This window comes from Trachypithecus francoisi, unplaced genomic scaffold, assembly GCF_009764315.1.
Source record: "Trachypithecus francoisi isolate TF-2019V2 unplaced genomic scaffold, Tfra_2.0 Lachesis_group20, whole genome shotgun sequence".
Lineage (NCBI taxonomy): Eukaryota > Metazoa > Chordata > Mammalia > Primates > Cercopithecidae > Trachypithecus > Trachypithecus francoisi.
The window spans coordinates 19849083-19870450 of NW_022681466.1; the positions used below are offsets into that span (position 1 = coordinate 19849083).

The window sequence follows — 21368 nt, forward strand, 5'->3', positions numbered from 1 at the left end:
TATACATTCTAATTTTAGAAATCACTACTTTAGTCAATTGAAACATTTACACTTTTGTATAAGACTCCGTCTCGGCCAGGCGTGGTGGTTCACGCCTATAATCCCGGCACTTTGGGAGGCCAAGGCGGGCAGATCACAAGGTCAGGAGATCTAGACCATCCTGGCTAATACGGTGAAACCCCGACTCTACTAAAAAGACAAAAAATTAGCCGGGCATGGTGGCGGGTGCCTGTAGTCCCAGCTACTCGGGAAGATGAGGCGGGAGAATCACTTAAACCCGGGAGGCAGAGGTTGCAGTGAGCCGAGATCAGGCCACTGCTCTCCAGCCTGGGCAACAGAGTGAGACTCCATCTCAAAAAAAAGTAAAGGAAGTAAGGTCGGGCACAGTGGCTCACACCTGTAATCCCAGCACTTTGGAAGGCTAAGGTGGGTGGATCACAACGTCAGGAGATGGAGACCATCCTGGCTAACACGGTGAAACCCTGTCTCTACTAAAAACACAAAAGAAAAAACAAAACAAAGCAAAACATTGGCCAGGCGTGGTGGCGGGCACCTGTAGTCCCAGCTACTTGGGAGGCTGAGGCAGGAGAATGGCGCAAACCCGGGAGGCGGAGCTTGCAGTGAGCCGAGATTGCGCCACTGCACCCCAGCCTGGGCGACAGAGCAAGACTACGTCTCAAAAATAAAAAAAGAAAAGAAAGGTCGGGCGCAGTGGCTCACGCCTATAATCCTAGCACTTTGGGAGGCCGAGGCGGGCGGATCACCTGAGCTTGGGAGTTCGAGACCAGCCTGACCAACATGGAGAAACCCCGTCTTTACTAAAAATACAAAAAATTAGCCAGGCGTGGTGGGGTGCGCTTGTAATCCCAGCTACATGGGAGGCTGAGGCAGGAGAATCACTTGAACTCAGGAGGTGGAGATTGTGGTGAGCCGAAATCACACCACTGCATTCCAGCCTGGGCAACAAGAATGAAACTCTGTTTCAAAAAAATACCAAAATACAAAAATTAGCTGGGCGTAGTGGCGGGCAACTATAATCCCAGGGGCTGGTGAGGCTGAGGCAGGAAAATCGCTTGAACCTAGGTGGCGGAGGTTGCAGTGAGCCGAGATGACACCATTGAACTCCAGCCTGGGCAAGAGAGCAGTAACTCTGTCTCAAAAAAAAAAAGGAAAACAAGATTTTTGTTGTTTTTCTATTGTTTGTTCATTCTTTGTAGAAGGATATTTTGGAACCTATTAGTACCACTGACATCTTTTTCATCCTTTAATTTATAGGCCTTTAGCAAAAAACAGATAGATGATCGAAAGGAATGGTTAACTAATTTCATGGAGGATAGAAGACAACGAAAGTTACTTGGACTTCCTGAGGTAAAAGTATTAAATATATCCCACAGAATGGACTGTTAGACTGACCTTTTGGTATTGATACTATAGCAAATTAAACTTATTGAATAGTTATTTTAGTAAGAAATTTGATATGATAGAATTGTGCAGCAGTTAAATTTGCTTTATCTTTAAAACAAAATATTTATGTATTATTCAATATTTCTTTAAGACTTAAGAATTACAGAAATAATTCTTAGTTCTGAAAGGTTTCTGTTTGATTTTTGTGTTGAGCATTGTTAAGACTGGTGGTCTCAATGTAATACTATTTGGTCCTTCAGGATTACTTGTATGGACAAACTACCACATATCTGACATATAATGACTTCATCAACAAGGAACTTATCTTGTTCTCAAATTCTGATAACGAGAGATCTATCCCTTCTATGGTGGATGGTGAGTTCCAATTTGTTCGTCTGTTTTCATTGTAAGATGGAAATCAAATTCCAAAAATGGTTAAATTGAGGATACTTATGTTTGCTCTTATTTCATTTTAAAGGTTTGAAACCAGGTCAGAGAAAGGTTTTGTTTACTTGCTTTAAACGGAATGACAAGCGAGAGGTAAAGGTTGCCCAGTTAGCTGGATCAGTGGCTGAAATGTCTTCTTATCATCATGGTGAGGTAAACATACAATCCATGTTTCCAGAAAGCATTATATCAGAAATCCCGGCCGGGCGCGGTGACTCAAGCCTGTAATCCCAGCACTTTGGGAGGCCGAGATGGGCAGATCACAAGGTCAGGAGATCGAGACCATCCTGGCTAACACGGTGAAACCCCGTCTCTACTAAAAAATACAAAAAACTAGCCGGGCGAGGTGGCGGGCGCCTGTAGTCCCAGCTACTCGGGAGGCTGAGGCAGGAGAATGGCGTGAACCCGGGAGGCGGAGCTTGCAGTGAGCTGAGATCTGGCCAGTGCACTCCAGCTTGGGTGACAGAGCGAGACTCCGTCTCAAAAAAAAAAAAAAAAAAAAAAGAAATCCCTGCAGAGTCATTCTCAAAATAGATTTGGTGAAAGTATAAGCTCATATATTCATAGTAAAGAACAAGTTGGTAAAATCTGTCAAACAATAAAACTACTTGCTCTTTGATTTCTGAAAGTAGTATTCCTGCAGGGATACTGTAAGTCTGCAAAGGTCTACATTAAAAGATACTTAGTATGTTTATTATAACTTTGTGATGTCAAAATTTAGACCTTCACTGATTTGAAAATTGTTATAATAAATTGTGACACATGTGTATGCATAGAATCAGTGCTATAGCTTCAGTAAAACTGTACACTGACATTGAGGAATATTCACAGTCTATTGTCAGGTGAGGAAAAAAAGAGGCAGAACAATAACTAAAAAGGTCTACAAGAATATGTTCCAAATTGTTCACTTTAGTTACCCCTGGGAATTAGAAAGGGCAACTTTCACTTTTTATATGTGTCTGAATTGTTTGACTTTACACCAATATTTTGTGTTTGCTTTTTGCATTAATTAGGTAAAACAGTTTTAAAGAACTAGATTGCCTACAGGTTTCTAGAATTTTAAATATAATGGTTGTCTTGTTGCTTTCAATCAAAATATAGTAGGGATACAATAAATTTTCACCCAACGAACATTTGTTGAATGCCTACCATGTACCAGGTATACAAAGATAAATAAAATAAAATATGTTCCTTATCCCCAAGATATAACAATTTAGCCAGAGGGCCAATACGCACACAGCTATAGAATAAAGTGATACATGCTAGAATAGAAAAGAGCACAGCATTGTAACACAAAGTAGGAAGTATTTCATTTTGCTGAGGATAAGGAGAGGAACTATGCCTTCAAAGTTGAGTGGGACTTAATAGAAATTGTTGGACGGCAGCCCTAAACTTGGAGCCAGAAGTTGTAGGTTCCAGTACTACTTCTGCCATCTATTAATCTGAGGAAAGTCACTAAACAACTAAACCTCACAAAATGTTACAGGATTATAGTGAGATTAAGTCATAATAATGTATTTGTATTAGTAAAAGCCTCAACTTAATGAATCTTTTTTCCCCACAGATGTCACTAATGATGACCATTATCAATTTGGCTCAGAATTTTGTGGGTAGCAATAATCTGAACCTCTTGCAGCCCATTGGTCAGTTTGGTACCAGACTGCATGGTGGCAAAGATTCCGCTAGTCCACGATACATCTTCACAATGCTCAGGTAGGTATGCTTTCACTTTCACCATTCCAGTTTTGAAACAATGTAAGATTTAGTTGACCAAAAATACAAAAACTTAGTTAATCAGAAGATACTGGCATCTAGTGGGCAGAGGCCAGGGGTGAGGCTTATAAATACCCTAACATATACAGGAAAGCCCCGCCATAACAGAAAGAATTATCCAGCGCAACATGTCGATTATGCTAAGGTTGAGAAATCTTGATGTAGACCTTGGGACTGAGTAAAGGAGACTTTGATTCTTCCTAAATATCACAATTGAAATTTTACTCCTATATAAGCCTATGGAAAGTATATTATGAATGGTCAATTTTCATCTGTCATCCCAGTCACCCTTTCAGTGGCATTCAAACAGTTACTAATCACTCCATCCTTGAAACTATTTGTCCTCTATGACTGTAGACTCTTGTGGTTCTCTTTTTCCTTATTAGCTGTCTCTGCTGGGTCCTTGTCACCTTCCCAACCTCTAAATACTGGCCCATTCTAGGACTCCTTCATCAGATCTCTTTCCAATATCTACACTCAATTCCCAAATGATCTCCCATTCATCTGGTCTATACCTTTAAATCCCCAGTTCTGATCTTTCCCCTGAACTCTCAACTTTTATGTCTGACTGCCCTCTCAACATTTCCCACTTGGATATCTAGTTAAATATCTCAAACATAAGTCTAAAACCAAATCCTTAGTTTTCCTGTCTCAGTAAATGGAATGCCATCCTTCTAACTGCTCATGCTAAAAACCTTGTCACCTTTGACTGCTTTGCTCGATACTTACGTCCAGTTCCTCAGCCAATCCTATAGGATCTGCATTGGAAAAATACTAAGCCACCCCCATCTCATCTAAACTATTGTAATATACCATCTTATAGCAGCCAATTTTTTTTAAAAAAATAAGTCACTCTGAACCTTCAACTGCTCAGAGTAAAATCTAAAGAGCTATTTTAGCTAACTAGACATTATGTGATCCGTGTCCCCACCTTCCATATCTTTTGATTCCTTCTCATACCATCTCTTCTCCAGCCACACTGTCCTCGGCCTATACTCAAATATACCAAGCACATTTTCTCTTCAGGGCCGTTTACTTACTTGTTCCTTTGCCTGCAACGCTCTTTCTCTAGATATCCAAATGGCTCAGTCCCTCAGTTTCTTTTTTCTTTTTTTTTTTTCTTTTGAGATGGAGTTTTGCTCTTTTTGCCCAGGCTGGAATGCCATGGCACGATTTCAGCTCACTACAACCTCTGCCTCCTGGGTTCAAGTGATTCTCCTGCCTCAGCCTCCTGTGTAGCTGGGATTATAGGTGCACGCCACCATGCTCAGCTAATTTTATATTTTTAGTAGATATGGGGGTTTCACCATGTTGGCCAGGCTGGTCTTGAACTCCTGACCTCAGGTGATCCACCTGCCTCAGCCTCCCAAAGTGCTGTGATTACAGGCGCAAGCCACCACACCTGGCCCCCTCAGTTTCTTTTCTCTGCTCAAACGTTCCTATCAGAAACGGCTTACCTTTCCTTAGCACCTCTTCAGTCACTTTCCTACTTTTTCTTCTCATTGTTTATCCCACCACCTAACAAAATGTATGTTCACTGTCAAACCTCTACTGGAATGTGAGCTCCTTGAGGATTGAGACTTTCTTTTTCTGCGCTCTGTTGCCCAGGCTGGAGTGCAATGGCCGGATCTCAGCTCACTGCAAGCTCCGCCTCCCGGGTTTACGCTATTCTCCTGCCTCAGCCTCCCGAGTAGCTGGGACTACAGGCGCCCGCCACCTCGCCCGGCTAGTTTTTTGTATTTTTTAGTAGAGACGGGGTTTCACCGTGTTAGCCAGGATGGTCTCGATCTCCTGACCTCGTGATCCGCCCGTCTCGGCCTCCCAAAGTGCTGGGATTACAGGCGTGAGCCACCGCGCCCTGCCAGAGGATTGAGACTTTATGTCCTTGTGCCTGACACATAGAAAGTACTCAATAAATAATGTTAAATGAGTATTAGTCAGCAAGTAAAACCAAGATAATTTTCTTGTATAACACATGTCCTTTCGATAAAAGTTAAGTGTCAAATTCAGTATTTTTATAAAATAACATTCTTTGATTCTTTATTTAGCTCTTTGGCTCGGTTGTTATTTCCACCAAAAGATGATCACACATTGAGGTTTTTATATGATGACAACCAGCGTGTTGAGCCTGAATGGTACATTCCTATTATTCCCATGGTGCTGATAAATGGTGCTGAAGGAATCGGTACTGGGTGGTCCTGCAAAATCCCCAACTTTGATGTGCGTGAAGTTGTAAATAACATCAGGCGTTTGATGGATGGAGAAGAACCTTTGCCAATGGTAAGTATTCTGTGTGCGTTAAGAGCCTTAACTTTTCCTTGGGTTTCAGTTGAGTAGACTGTATGAATAAAGAGGATGCAAACATAAAATTTAATTTCATACTTTATACTTAGATTTATTGTTAAACACTGTTGTGATTTCTGTCTGGTATCACATTTAAAAAACATTGTTTTTTAAAATGCCAATTTAGCTTCCAAGTTACAAGAACTTCAAGGGTACTATTGAAGAACTGGCTCCAAATCAATATGTGATTAGTGGTGAAGTAGCTATTCTTAATTCCACAACCATTGAAATCTCAGAGCTTCCCATCAGAACATGGACCCAGGTAAATAATTGTGGATTTCTTTTTTAGTTTTGTATCAAAAGAAACACTTTTTGTACTATTGCTGTTTACTATTCAGGAGCCTGTATTTTAGAAATTTCAGGATTATTTCTTTCTTTAGACATACAAAGAACAAGTTCTAGAACCCATGTTGAATGGCACTGAGAAGACACCTCCTCTCATAACAGACTATAGGGAATACCATACAGATACCACTGTGAAATTTGTTGTGAAGATGACTGAAGAAAAACTGGCAGAGGCAGAGAGAGTTGGACTACACAAAGTCTTCAAACTCCAAACTAGTCTCACATGCAACTCTATGGTATGTATTTGTTTTGTGAGATGTACATGTTTCCATTTATATTAAAGATTAATATCAATTTTAAAAGTATATCATAGTCTACCTTTATAAAGTTTAGCCAATTTGTCTATTCTTGGCTCTAATCTCGTTTTCCTTTTCCAGGTGCTTTTTGACCACGTAGGCTGTTTAAAGAAATATGACACGGTGTTGGATATTCTAAGAGACTTTTTTGAACTCAGACTTAAATATTATGGATTAAGAAAAGAATGGCTCCTAGGAATGCTTGGTGCTGAATCTGCTAAACTGAATAATCAGGCTCGCTTTATCTTAGAGAAAATAGATGGCAAAATAATCATTGGTATGTTTTGGGAATAATAACTGCTTTACTAAAACTCTAGTTACACCAAACTTTCTTTAAACATTTTTGGTGAGAGTAATGGTGGAGAAAGAGACAAAATCCATTTAATTCACCTGGTCACTTATACAAGCATTTCTTTTAAATATCTGATTAGGTATTTATAGTTTGAAAGAGATGGTGTTTCCTTGACTGAGCATCTTGAGAAATCAAGATTTAGTTGACAATTAGATATGAGAATAGAGAGCTAGAAGACCTTGCATAAACTGATTGATCAAGCAAATAGATACACTAATCATGTTTACAGGAACAGAAAATAAAAGAGACCAAGAGAGAAGAGATAATAAGGCTGATGGTTAAAAAAAAAAAAAAACAGGAAGATTACAAATGGGTTATACTGTATGGGTGCGGTGGCTCATACCTGTAATCCCAGCACTTGAGCTGGGGAGGTCAAGGCTGCAGTGAGCCTAGGTAGTGCCACTGCACTCCAGCCTGGGCACAAGACTGAGAGAGACCCTGTCTCCAAAAAAAAAAAAAAAAAAAAAAAGATTTGATCGTAGCCTCATATATGATTTGACTGCCATCTTGTGGTAATTTACATTTGTCAGTAGTTTAGGGAGACTTGCCTGTATACCAGGATATACAAATTTATGCAAGTACCAAGACAGTTTAATTTCCAGTTTTAAACTTTTCACTTGTGGTAAAACCTTATCCCTTTCCTAAAATATTACTCAAAATCATTATCTCTGTTTACTTTTTTTAAAATAGAAAATAAGCCTAAGAAAGAATTAATTAAAGTTCTGATTCAGAGGGGATATGATTCGGATCCTGTGAAGGCCTGGAAAGAAGCCCAGCAAAAGGTAATCTTGAGTGGCACTTTTCTATATTGTTAAAGACTATGTATTGTATAATGTTTATGTTTCACATTTTCTAATAAAGCTAGATTTTAATTCATCCTTTAGGTTCCAGATGAAGAAGAAAATGAAGAGAGTGACAACGAAAAGGAAACTGAAAAGAGTAACTCTGTAACAGATTCTGGACCAACCTTCAACTATCTTCTTGATATGCCCCTTTGGTATTTAACCAAGGAAAAGAAAGATGAACTCTGCAGACTAAGAAATGAAAAAGTGAGTTGATGGTAGGATGGTACATGCTGCTTAGTTTTGTTCTAATGGTAAAAGTAAAATTTGTATGTTGCATGTGCTGCTTGTGTACATATATTAACACAATTTTGTAATTATGAAGGAACAAGAGCTGGACACATTAAAGAAAAAGAGTCCATCAGATTTGTGGAAAGAAGACTTGGCTACATTTATTGAAGAACTGGAGGTGTGTAGTTTATAATGCCCATGTTAGAATTTTTATTAATGAAATAGTATATTCCAGCAGTATACCTTTGTCAACATAGTTCACAATTGGCAATAAAAAGAAAGTAAGAGGCATAAGGACAAATTCAAAATAACATATAAAAGAACAGATTATTGGCCAGGCGTGGTGGCTCACGCTAGTAATCCCAGCATTTTGGGAGGCTGAGTTGGGCAGATCACTTGAGGTCAGGAGTTCAAGACCAGCCTGGCCAACATGGTGAAACCCCATTTCTACTAAAAACACAAAAATTAGCCAGGCATGGTGGTGCATACCAGCTACTCAGGAGGCTGAGGCAGGAAAATTGCTTGCACCAGGAGGCAGAAGTTGCAGTGAACTGAGATCGCACCACTGCACTCCAGCCTGGGCAACACAACGAGACTCTGTCTCAAAAAAAAAAAAAAAGGACAGATTATTAAATACTACTTAGAATACAAGGCCAGGCGCGGTGGCTCACACCTATAATCTCAGCACTTTGGGAGGCCAAGGCGGGCAGATCACCTGAGGTTGGGAGTTTGAGACCAGCCTGACCAACATGGAGAAACCCTGTCTCTACAAAAATTGCAAAATTAGCCGGGCGTGGTGGTGTATGCCTGTAATGCCAGCTACTTGGGAGGCTGAGGCAGGAGAATCACTTGAACCCAGGAAGCGGAGGTTGCGTTGAGCTGAGATCACACCATTGCACTCCAGCCTGGGCAACAAGAGTGGAATTCCGTCTCAAAAAAAAAATACTATTTAGAATACAGTAAATGATCCAGGAGACTGCCCAGACGTTTTTGGACAGAAAAAGGAAAGAGCAAGAGTTGATTTTTGATAAAGGGAAGAACATATTAGGACTGAGAAGAGCTTAAATGTGGAAGAAGACCACCAACCCAGTCCCCCAAGTCAACTTAAAAGAACAAAGCCACAGGGCATGGTGGCTCATGCCTGTAATCCCAGCACTTTGGGAGGCTTAGGTGGGCAGATCACTTGAGATCAGGAGTTCGAGACCAGCCTGGCCAACATGGTGAAACCCTGTCTCTACTAAAAATACAAAAATTAGTTGGGCGTGGTGGCATCCGCCTGTAATCCCAGCTGCACAGAAGGTTGAGGCACGAAAATTGCTTGAACCCAGGAGGCGAAGTTGCAGTGAGCTGAGATGGCGCCATTGCACTCCGGCCTGGGTGACAGAGCAAGACTCCATCTAAAAAAAAAAAAAAGGAGAAAGCAGGGCTATCCAGATGGTTTCAGAAGAGTCTTTGTTACTTAAATCTTCCTAATAACATTTGTTTCTCAACATTATTTTAACGTAAGAAAAAAGGCCAGCACTGTGGCTCACACCTGTAATCCCAGTGTGCTTTGGGAGGCTGAGGCAGGAGGATCACTTGAGATCAGGAGTTCAAAACCAGCCTGGGCAACCTAGAAAGACCTAATCTCCACAAAAATTTTTTTTTAAATAGCCAGGCATGGTGGTATGGGCCTATAGTCTCAGCTACTCCAGAGGCCAAGGTGGGAGGGTCACTTGAGACCAGGTGTTCAAGGCTGCAGTGAACTATGATCACATACCACTGTACTCCAGCCTGGGTGACAGAGCATAACTCTATGTCTCTTAAAAAAAAAAAAACCACCAAAAGCCTTATTTTATTTCTTAAATTTAACAAGCAAATTTGTATTATTGCACTTCAGGATAGATGCCTAGCCCATTGTAATCGGTCGGTTGGATAAGTATGCATCACTTCCTTTCATACTTTGTATGTGAGTTTACAAATATATATGTATATACATGTTTTATTCTTAGTTTCTCCTTTGTTTTCCTCAAAAAGGTTAAGTGGTAGAACCAGGAATAAAACCCAGTCTTCTGTCTCCATACCTTCCTTTTCAAGGTGTGCTTTAATTACATCTTCACTATTGTTGATAGTATACTAGGTTATAGAGCAATTTATCACAAGTTTTAAGACGTAACAAAGTGAAATCAGTTTAACTGTTGGCCATTTAGATACTGTAATGTTTTTGTTAACATATAAACTTGCTTTCTTATATCCCTTCTGTAGGCTGTTGAAGCCAAGGAAAAACAAGATGAACAAATCGGACTTCCTGGGAAAGGGGGGAAGGCCAAGGGGAAAAAAACACAAATGGCTGAAGTTTTGCCTTCTCCACGTGGTCAAAGAGTCATTCCGCGAATAACCATAGAAATGAAAGCAGAGGCAGAAAAGAAAAATAAAAAGAAAATTAAGGTAATATTCTCGCCGTGGCTCACACCTGTAATCCCAGCACTTTGGGAGGCCAAGGTGGGTGGATCACTCGAGGTCAGTGGTTCAAGATTAGCCCGGCCAACATGGTGAAACCCTGTCTCTATTAAAAATAAAATTAGGCGGGCATGGTGGCGGGCACCTGTAATCCCAGCTACTCGGGAGGCTGAGGCAGGAGAATTGCTTGAACCCAGGAGGCGGAGGTTGCAGTGAGCCAAGGTCACACCACTGCATTCCAGCCTGGGCAACAGAGTGAAACTCCATCTCAAAAAAAAAAAAAAAAGTAATACTCTTAAAAACATTATGCATAAAATATTGATGCATACCTCCACTTAAAATTGAAAAAAAAAGTATACATTTTTATTTTTATTTTTATTTTTTTTTTGAGATGGAGTCTCGCCGTGTCACCGAGGCTGGAGTACGATGGCAGGAGCTCAGCTTACAGCAAGCTCCGCCTCCCGTATTCAAGCGATTCTCGTGCCTCAGCCTCCCAAGTAGTTGGGGGCACATCATCACACCCAGCTAATTTTTGTATTTTTAGTAGAGGTGGGGTTTCACTGTCTTGGCAAGGCTGGTCTCGAACTCCTGACCTCAAGAGATCTGCCTGCCACAGCCTCCCAAAGTGTTGGGATTACAGGCATGAGCCACAGCTCCCGGCCAAAAATGTATAAAATTTCTAATCCCATAGTTCAGAATTTATTCTATATCCAACCCTAACTTTGCTATCTTTTAGAATGAAAATACTGAAGGAAGCCCTCAAGAAGATGGTATGGAACTAGAAGGCCTAAAACAAAGATTAGAAAAGAAACAGAAAAGAGAACCAGGTATTACAACATTTTTAGGAAAATGGTATAAAGCAAAGATTAAATTGTGTTTGTTACCTAGTACATTCCACATAGATGTTCAAAACCTTTTTGTTGAATTGAGAAATGTGAAAAAGGACTGTATCTGAATTCTACTTGGACCTCTTTTTTTTTTTGAAACAGAGTTTCGCTCTTGTGGTCCAGGCTGGAGTGCAATTGCTCGATCTCGGCTCACTGCATCCTTCACCTCCTCGGTTCAAAGGATTCTCCTGCCTTAGCCTCCCGAGTAACTGGGATTACAGGCATGCACTACCACGCCTGGCTAATTTTTGTATTTTTAGTAGAGACGGGGTTTCACCATGTTGGTCAGGCTGGTCTTGAACTCCTGACCTTGTGATTCAACCCCCCCCGCCCCCCGGCCTCCCAAAGTGCTGGGATTATAGGCATGAGCCACTGCACCTGGCCTGGACCTCTTCAATACTGTCCTTGGGATTTGATTCATTATAGAAAATATTTTGTAGTTCGTTAATTTGAATTCCTGAATTGGGATCTAAGAAAATACCCAGTTTATTAGATTTCATTCTCTAGCCACTTATGAGGTTCTAGTATACAGTTTCTTAAGGAAAGTGACCACATATTAGTCATGTTTGTATTATATTATCTCTAGAGTTCAACATCATGCTTCGGATATAGGTAATGTTCACTCAATGAACTAAATAGAATTAACAATTCTGTTAATCATTTGATAATGCCTTTACTGTCTACTTTTTTGAAACATCTTTATTGAGATATTCACATGCCAGATTTGCCAATTTAACGTATGCCATTTGGCTGGGCACCATGGCTTATGCCTTAATCCCAGCACTTTAGGAGGCTGAGGCTGGTGGATCACTTGAGGTCAGGAGTTTGAGACCAGCCTGGCCAACATGGTGAAACCCCATCTCTACTGAAAATACAAAAATTAGTTGGGTGTGGTGGTGTGTGCCTATAGTCCCAGGTACTCGAAAGGCTGAGGCACGAGTTTCACTTGAACCGAGGAGGCAGAGGTTGCAGAGAGCCAAGACTGTGCCATTGCACTCCAGCCTGGGCGACAGAGCAAGACTCCAACTCAAAAAAAAAAATAAAAGTAAATTATACCATTTAGTGGTTTTAGTATAGACACAGTTTTAGTACAATTTATCACCCCCCAAGAAAACTAAACTCATTAACAATCGTTTGCCATTTGCCACCAACTCCTTGCCCCACTAGGCAACGACTAAAAAATCTACTAAAAATCTGCTGTCTCTAGATTTTCCTATTGGGGGCATTTCCTACAATTTGAATCATATAATATGTGGTCTTTTGGAGATGACTTATTTACTTAACATAATATTTTCAAGGGTAACCCATGTAGTAGCCCATGTGTTAGTACTTCATTCTTTTTTTTTTGAGACAGAATTTTGCTCTCTCGCCTAGGCTGGCATGCAGTAGTAGTGAGATCTCGGCTCACTGCAACCTCTGCCTGCTAGATTCAGGCAGTTCTGCCTCAGCCTCGCGAGTAGCTAGGATTACAGGCACGCACCACCATGCCCAACTAATTTTTGTATTTTTAGTAGAAACAGGATTTCACCAGTTTGGCCAGGCTGGTCTAGAACTCCTGACCTCAAGTGATCCGCCCACCTCGGCCTCCCATTTTGCTAAGCCCATGAAGGTAGACTTCTGTGTTTTATTCTAAGCATTTTATAGTTTTAGCTCTTACATTTAGGTCTGTGATCCACTTTGAATTAGTTTTTGTATATGGTGTAAAGAAGGTGTCCAACCTGATTCCTTTGCAGGTAGATATCCAATTATTTCAGTACCATATGTTAAAAAGGCTTCTTTCCACAATGTTTGTCTTCACCCTTGTCAAAAATCAATTGACTATAAATGTTAAGGTTTACTTATGGACTCTCAATTCTGTTCCATTGATTGAGCTATGTATTGTCCTTGAGTATCTACTTTTTTTGAGACAGAGTTTCACTCTGTTGCCCAGGCTGGTCTTGAAATCCTGGCTTAAGCAATCCTTCTATCTCGGCCTCCCAAGGAGCTGGGACTATAGGCGCTCACCACCATGACTGGCTAATTTCTAAAAATTTTTTGTATTTTGTAGAGACAGTCCTTTTTCTTTTTTTTTTCTTTTTTTCTTTTTTTGAGACAAGATCTCACTCTGTCTCCCGGGCTGCAGTATAGTGGCATGATCACAGCCCACTGTAGCCTCGACCTCCTAGGCTCAAACAGTCCTCCCACCTCAGCCTCCCTAGTGGCTGGAACCACAGGCACACTCCACTATGCCCACTAATGTCTGTATTTTTTGTAGAGATGGGGTTTTGCCATGTTGTCTAGGCTGGTCTTGAGCTCCTGAGCTCAAGTGATGCACCTACCTCACCCTCCCAAAGTCCTGAGATTACAAGTGTGAGCCACCGTACCCAGCTAAGACAGGGTCTTGTATCTTACCCCAGCTGATCTCAAACCCCTGGGCTCAAGTAATCCTCCCGCCCCAGCCTCCCAAGTGTTGGGATTACAGGCATGAGCCACTGTGCCCGGCCACATTGTATTTATTTATAAGATTAAGTGACCAAGCTATATGCACCACAAAAACAGGGACCATATCTGTTTCTTTTCACGATTGTATTCTCAGAACTATCACAGCGGTTAATAAGTTTGAAGCATGGATGGATGATAGATGGAGAAAAGTGAGTTTAAGAATATATAAAGGTGATTAATTTCTATCTCTCCTCTAGGTACAAAGACAAAGAAACAAACTACATTGCCATTTAAGCCAATCAAAAAAGGAAAGAAGAGAAATCCCTGGTCTGATTCAGAATCAGATAGGAGCAGTGACGAAAGTAATTTTGATGTCCCTCCACGAGAAACAGAGCCACGAAGAGCAGCAAGTAAGGAAAACTAAAGAACATTATAGATAAGCTGTAAGAGTGGAATGGCCAATATACTTCAGGGTACTTTGCCCCAGAAATTACTGTGTCTTAATAGGGCAGTAAATTAAAGTAAGTTAAAGCTTTGAAACACTGAAGCATCTTTCAGGAGGTTAAAAACTAAAATATTCATGAAATGTTATATCGACCTATGAATTAAGTGTACTACCCTCTTTGATTTTTTTGTATATGGTTTTTTTACTAGCAAAAGCCAAATTCACAGTGGATTTGGATTCAGATGAAGATTTCTCAGATTTTGATGAAAAAACTGATGATGAAGACTTTGTCCCATCAGATGCTAGTCCACCTAAGACCAAAACTTCCCCAAAGTAAATATCTTATCTAATATGAGTTTTTGTCATGATTGTTTCTAATATATTCTTTTTTGATTAACACCTTTAGAATTGGTTGTCAGGATTTTTTTTTTAATTCTAGACTTACTAACAAAGACCTGAAACCACAGAAAAGTGCTATGTCAGGTATGTATTTAAGTAAAAGTAGTGAGACATCTGCCTTACTGGGACACTCAGATCCAACTGGGTTCTAATCCTGGCTACATTATCCAAGTACTTCCTTTGGAAATAAATTTGAGTTCTTATTAACATTATGTTGACACTGTTCATTGGGTTTAGTTTCACATATAAATAGGTCCTGCATTCAGTATACTAAAAGTAATCATAGTGCTTGCCAGGTACTTTGCTAGTTGCTAGAGATACAAAAAATAAAAACTGTTCTAGCTGATAAAAAATTCAGAAATTAGAACAAAGTTTTAAGAGTATGTTTTAGGCTGGGCACAGTGGCTCACACCTGTAATCCCAGCACCTTGGGAGGCCGAGGTGGGTGGATCACCTGAGGTCAGGAGTTCGTGACAAGCCTGGCTAACACAGTGAAACCCCGTCTCTGCTAAAAATACAAAAAATTAGCCAGGCGTGGTGGCGGGCGCTTGTAGTCCCAGCTACTCGGGAGGCTGAGGCAGGAGAATGGTGTGAACTCGGGAGGCGGAGCTTGCAGTGAGCTGAGATCGAGCCACTGCACTCCAGCCTGGGCGACAGAGCAAGACTCTGTCTCAAAAAATTTAAAAAAGCATGTTTTAAATATTCCAGAAAAGTCACATATTTGGTGTTTAAATAGGAATTCATACCAGGCACAAAGCAGAAAATGGATTTTCATGTGTTGGCTTAAATGTACTATTTTCCTTTCCATTTGAAATGATAGACCTTGAAGCTGATGATGCTAAGGACAGTGTACCACTGTCTTCAAGCCCTCCTGCTACACATTTCCCAAATGAAACTGAAATTACAAACACAGTTCCTAAAAAGAATGTGACAGTGAAGAAGACAGCAGCAAAAAGTAAGCCGAAATCTTTGAGATGGGTTAATGTTGCAATCAACTAACTGGTTTTCACGTGGCAATTTCAATTTTTTATTGCCAAAACTTACTATTGATATTACAAATTAAACCTTTTCCAAATGGAAGCAATTTCTTTTAGATCGTTATAATCAAAATTAGTAGTCAAGGCTGGTCCTGATTGTTCATTCAGTTACAGATCAAACTCCTTGTTCTACTCTTTTCCTTCCTTCTCACTACTGCACTTGACTAGTCAAAAAAGAAAACAAAACAAAAGCCAGGTAGAGTGGCTCATGCCTCTAATCCCAGCACTTTGGGAGGCTAAAGCAAGAGGATCGCTTGAGGCCAGGAGTTCAAGGCTGCAGTGAGCTATGATCAAGCCACTGCACTCCAGCCTGAGTGAGAGAGTGAGACCCTGTCTCCAAAAATAAGGTAATCCAAGTGTTTAAAATCAGCATGTTTCTCTCAGTACCAGGCTTCATCTAGTTCATTTCTATGGCAAGGATAGGATTTATAAGCAATTGCAAATGTTTAATGTAAAACATATTCTTAAAATTGAATGTTTAAGGCTGGATGCAGTGGCTCATGCCTGTAATCCCAGCACTTTGGGAGGCCAAGGTGGGTGGATCACCTGAGGTCAGGATTTCGAGACTAGCCTGGCCAATATAGTGAAACTTCGTCTCTACTAAGAATTTGGTGGGCGGATCACGAGGTCAGGAGATCGAGACCATCCTGGCTAACACAGTGAAACCCCGTCTCTACTAAAAATACAAAAACTAGCCGGGCGAGGTGGCGGGCGCCTGTAGTCCCAGCTACTCAGGAGGCTGAGGCAGGAGAATGGCGTAAACCCGGGAGGCGGAGTTTGCAGTGAGCTGAGATCCAGCCACTGCACTCCAGTCCGGGCGACAGAGCGAGACTCCGCCTCAAAAAAAAAAAAAAAAAGAATATAAAATTAGCCAGGTGTGGTGGCACATGCCTGTAGTCAGCTACTTGGGAGGCTGAAACGGGAGAATCGCTTGAACCCAGGAGGCAGAGGCTACAGTGAGCTGAGATTGTGCCACTGCATTCCAGCCTGGGCGAGATACAGCAAGACACTATCTCAAAAAAAAAAATAGAATGTTTAAGAATACTTTGATTCTCTACTTTCACCTCTCTTAGATTGTCTTTTCCTATGTTAAATATACACAGTCATCACATTGCTGAAGAAAGTTCACAATGAGAACAATTAATCTAAGAGTGGCTGTAACTAGTTCGGGCGCAGTGGCTCATGCCTGTAATCCCAGCACTTTGGGAGGCCAAGGCGAGTGGATCACCTGAGGTCAGGAGTTTGAAACCAGCTTGACCAACATGGTGGAACCCCATCTCTACTAAAAATACAAAAAATTAGCCAGGTGTGGTGGCACGGGCCTGTAATCCCAGGAGGCAGAGGTTGCAGTGAGCCAAGATAACGCCATTGCACTCCAGCCTGGGCGATAGAGTGAGATCCCATCTCAAAAAAACAGCGGCTATAACAAATGCCTGTATTGAATTGCAGGTCAGTCTTCCACCTCCACTACCGGTGCCAAAAAAAGGGCTGCCCCTAAAGGAACTAAAAGGGAACCAGCTTTGAATTCTGGTGTCTCTCAAAAGCCTGATCCTGCCAAAACCAAGATTCGCCGCAAAAGGAAGCCATCCACTTCTGATGATTCTGACTCTAATTTTGAGAAAATTGTTTCGAAAGCAGTCACAAGCAAGGTGAGTGTTGATTCTAGTCAGTCCTTTTGCTATAGGTGTTCTGAAACACATTGCTCTTAATATTTGGCATGTCTTTAAGAAAATTAACTCATAATCTGTTAGCTTTTACTGTATTAGTTTTAACAAAGTTAAATAATGTCACTTATTTGGGCAATGGAAGAGTTGGCTTTAGATCTGCTTTTTATTACTTAGTAGAAAATAGAAAACTCCTTGAATGTAGTGTCTTGATACATTTTTTTAACATTACAATTATGTCGTCAGATTTACATTGTGCAAGTTACCTGGGCTTTTCTCTTTTAGAAATCCAGGGGGGAGAGTGATGACTTCCATATGGACTTTGACTCAGCTGTGGCTCCTCGGGCAAAATCTGTGCGGGCAAAGAAACCTATAAAGTACCTGGAAGAGTCAGATGAAGATGATCTGTTTTAAAATGTGAGGTGATTATTTAAAGTAATTATCTTACTGAACCCAAGACTGGTTTTAAAGTTACCTGAAGTTCTTAACTTCCTCCCGTCTGAATTTAGTTTGGGGAAGGTGTTTTTAGTACAAGACCATCAAAGTGAAGTAAAGCCCAAATGTTCTTTAGCTTTTTATAATACTGTCTAAATAGTGACCATCTCATGGACATTGTTTTCTTCTCTGCTTTGTCGGTGTTTTGAGTCTGCTTTCTTTGGTCTTTAAAACCTGATTTTAAGTTATTCTGAACTGTAGAAATAGTTATCTGGTCACTTCAGCATAAAGCAGTGTGTTTATTAACCATCCACTGTGCTAAAACTAGAGCAGTTTGATTTAAAAGTGTCACTTTTCCTCCTTTCCTACTTTCAGTAAATATGAGATAGAGCATAATTCTCTGTTTTATCTTAGTTTTATACATAATTTACCATCAGACAGAACTTTATGGTTCTAGTATAGATACTCTACACTCAGCCTCTTATGTGCTAAGTTTTTCTTTAAGCAATGAGAAATTGCTCACGTTCTTCATCTTCTCAAATCATCAGAGGCTGAAGGAAAACACTTTGGCTGTGTCTATAACTTGACACAGTCAATAGAATGAAGAAAATTAGACTAGTTAGGTGATTATTTCAGCTCTTGACCTGTCCCCTCTGGCTGCCTCTGGGTCTGAATCTCCCAAAGAGAGAAACCAATTTTAAGGGGCACTGGATTGCAGAAGACTTGGGGACATTTGCTCCAATATCTTAAATGTTGTATTGATAACCATGCTCAGCAATGAGCTATTAGATTTATTTTGGGAAATCTCCATAATTTCAATTTGTAAACTTTGTTAAGACCTGTCTACATTGTTACATGTGTGTGACTTGAGTGATGTTATCAGTGTTTTTGTAAATATTTACTATGTTTTTCTATTAGCTAAATTCCAACAATTTTGTACTTTAATAAAATGTTCTAAACATTGCAACCCATAGAATGCCTCTTTTAAAACACGCACTACACCCTTTTCCTTATTCTAAAATATAGTCTTCACTTCCCTTTCAGAAGCATTCCAATCATATTCTGACAGACCTTACAGCCTCTGGCTATGGTGATAGGTCCAAGAGATAGGCATTATGACCTAATTAAGGCCAATAAGGCTCTTTCCTGAGATTTTATACATGAGTACTAAGTTCTTCATCTCCACCACACTTGATCAGTAAATATGCATGTATCTTTTTTTTTTTAATGATACATTCCTTTAACAACTATATTGATAACCTAGTCAACTACTTCATGGTATTAGTAAGATATATTGAGGCAACTGGCTAATCCATTTAGAAAAAAAATCAGATCTCTTTCTTCAAACCTTACACCAAAATTAAGCTCAAATAGATGAAATATTTAAATGTCAAAAACTATTTAAAACTATAAAAAAAGTAATCTTGAGTTACAGAGAGATAAACTAAACTAAACCCAAGAGTAGTATTGACAAAGATATGGAGGAATTAGCCCTTTCAAAGAAATCTGGGCCAGGCGTAGTGGCTCACACCTGTAATCCCAGCAGTTTGGGAGGCCAAGGAGGGAAGACTGCTCGAGCCCGGGAGGCAGAGGTTACAGTGACCAGAGACTGTGCCACTGCACTCCAGCCTGGGAAACAGAGCAAGTCCCTGTCTCAAAAAAAAAAAAAAAAGGAATTTTGTTTGACAGAAGAATCAGACATGTGCAGAAAACTATGTAAACATACAAATATGAGTACAAGTAAATCTGAATAAAATCAGTGGGTTGTTTCAATGTAAATATTCTGGTTACTATATAATTTTGCAAAATTGGGAAATGGGCAAAGTATACAATGGATTTCCATCTTTTTTTTTTTTTTTTTTTTTCCATTCAGAAAGAGTCCTTGCTTCTGATCCATTCCTTTTTTTTTTTTTTTTTTTTTTTTTTTTTGAGACAGAGTCTTGCTCTGTTGCCCAGGCTGGGGTCCAATGGAGCAATCTTGACTCATTGCAGCTTCTGCCTCCCTGGTTCAAACGATTCTCCTGCCTCAGCCTCCCAAGTAGCTGGCATTATAGGTGCATGACACCACGCCCAGCTAATTTTTGTATTTTTAGTAGAGACGGGGTTTCATCATGTTGGCCAGGCTGGTCTCAAACTCCTGACCTCGTGATCCACCCACCTCAGCCTCCCGAAGTGCTGGGATTACAGGTGTGAGCCACCGTGCCCGGCCTGATCCATTTCTTGAAACTATGTGAATGTACAATTATCCCAAAACAAAACCACATGCGAAGATGCTTATTAAAGTTTCTGTAATAATAAACTGGAAAATAACCTAAATGTCCAAAAGGTTAAAATGGTAAAAATGGAGTACCAGGTGCCTATTAGGAATGATCATGTAGGCCAGGCGCAGTGGCTCACGCCTGTAATCCCAGCACTTTGGGAGGCCAAGGCGAGCAGATCACAAGGTCAGGAGTTTGAGACCAGCCTGGCCAACATGGTGAAACCCCATCTTTACTAAAAATACAAAAGTTAGCCGGGCATGTTGGCATGCGCCTGTAATCCCAACTACTCAGGAGGCTGAAGCAAGAGAATCACTTGAACCCGGGAGGTGGAGGTTGCAGTGAGCCAAGATCGTGCCATTGCACTCCAGCCTGGGCAACAAGAGTGAACCTCCATCAAGAAGAAAAAAAAATGATCAGGTAGGCCAGGCACAGTGGCTCATATCTGTATTCCTAGCATTTTGGGAGGCTGAAGTGGGAAGATTGCTTGAGCCCAGGAGTTTGAGACCAGCCTGGGCAACATAGTGAGACCCCCATCTCTACAAAAAAAAGTAAAAATCAGCTGGACATGGTGGTGCGTGCCTGTGGTCCCAGCTACTTGGAAGGCTGAGGCAGGAGTATTGCTTGAGCCCAGGAGGCTGCAGTGAGCCATGATGGCACTGCACTCCAGTCTGGGCAACAGAGCAAGACTATCTCAAAAACAAAAAAAAAGATCATGTATACTGTTTATTGACATTAAAAGATAGATGATCACGACATTGCCAAGTGGAAAAAAGCGGCTACAAATCGAAGATGAAATCCCCATCTGGAGTGGGAGAAAAGTATGTAAATCCTTTTTAGAAAGTAAAAGAATCAAATATTTTTCCTTTTTTTTTTTTTTTGGAGATAGAATCTCGTTTTGTCACCCAGACTGGAGTGCAGTAGTACGATCTCAGCTCACTGCAATTCTCTGCTTTCTGCCTTTCAAGGTCAAGCAATTCTCATGCCTCAGCCTCCCAAGTAGCTGGGACTACAGGCGCCTGCCACCATGCCTGGCTAATTTTTTGTATTTTTATTTGTGGGTTTTTCTGGGGTTTTTGGTTTTTTGGGAGATAGAGTCTTGTCTTGCTCTATCATCCAGGCTGAAGAGTGCAGTGGCGTGATCTCGGCTCACTATACTCTGCCTACCTGGTTCAAGTGATTCTCATGCCTCAGCCTCCCAAGTGACTGGGATTACAGGAGTGTGCCGCCATGCCCAGCTAATTTTTGTATTTTTAGTAGAGATGGGGTTTCACCATGTTGCCCAGGCTGGTCTCCTGAGCTCAGGCAATCCTTCTGCCTCGGCTTCCCAAAGTGCTGAGATTACAGGCC

General features: G+C 40.8%; 1 protein-coding gene across 1 annotated transcript in view; it reads left to right on the forward strand.

Annotated features, from left to right (window-relative positions):
- Positions 1 to 18727, forward strand: part of TOP2A (DNA topoisomerase II alpha) — a 30436-nt gene extending 11709 nt beyond the window's left edge. The window contains exons 17-35 of the mRNA XM_033183114.1: positions 1276 to 1368; positions 1665 to 1779; positions 1883 to 2004; positions 3416 to 3564; positions 5673 to 5904; positions 6095 to 6229; positions 6348 to 6548; positions 6690 to 6885; positions 7651 to 7742; positions 7845 to 8009; positions 8128 to 8211; positions 10278 to 10460; positions 11209 to 11299; positions 14038 to 14190; positions 14435 to 14558; positions 14665 to 14708; positions 15445 to 15579; positions 17111 to 17310; positions 17611 to 18727. Of these exons, the coding sequence (XP_033039005.1) occupies positions 1276 to 1368; positions 1665 to 1779; positions 1883 to 2004; positions 3416 to 3564; positions 5673 to 5904; positions 6095 to 6229; positions 6348 to 6548; positions 6690 to 6885; positions 7651 to 7742; positions 7845 to 8009; positions 8128 to 8211; positions 10278 to 10460; positions 11209 to 11299; positions 14038 to 14190; positions 14435 to 14558; positions 14665 to 14708; positions 15445 to 15579; positions 17111 to 17310; positions 17611 to 17739 (2643 nt within the window). The 3' untranslated portion in view covers positions 17740 to 18727. The remainder of the gene's footprint in view (positions 1 to 1275; positions 1369 to 1664; positions 1780 to 1882; positions 2005 to 3415; positions 3565 to 5672; positions 5905 to 6094; positions 6230 to 6347; positions 6549 to 6689; positions 6886 to 7650; positions 7743 to 7844; positions 8010 to 8127; positions 8212 to 10277; positions 10461 to 11208; positions 11300 to 14037; positions 14191 to 14434; positions 14559 to 14664; positions 14709 to 15444; positions 15580 to 17110; positions 17311 to 17610) is intronic.
- The last annotated feature ends 2641 nt before the right edge of the window (positions 18728 to 21368 follow it).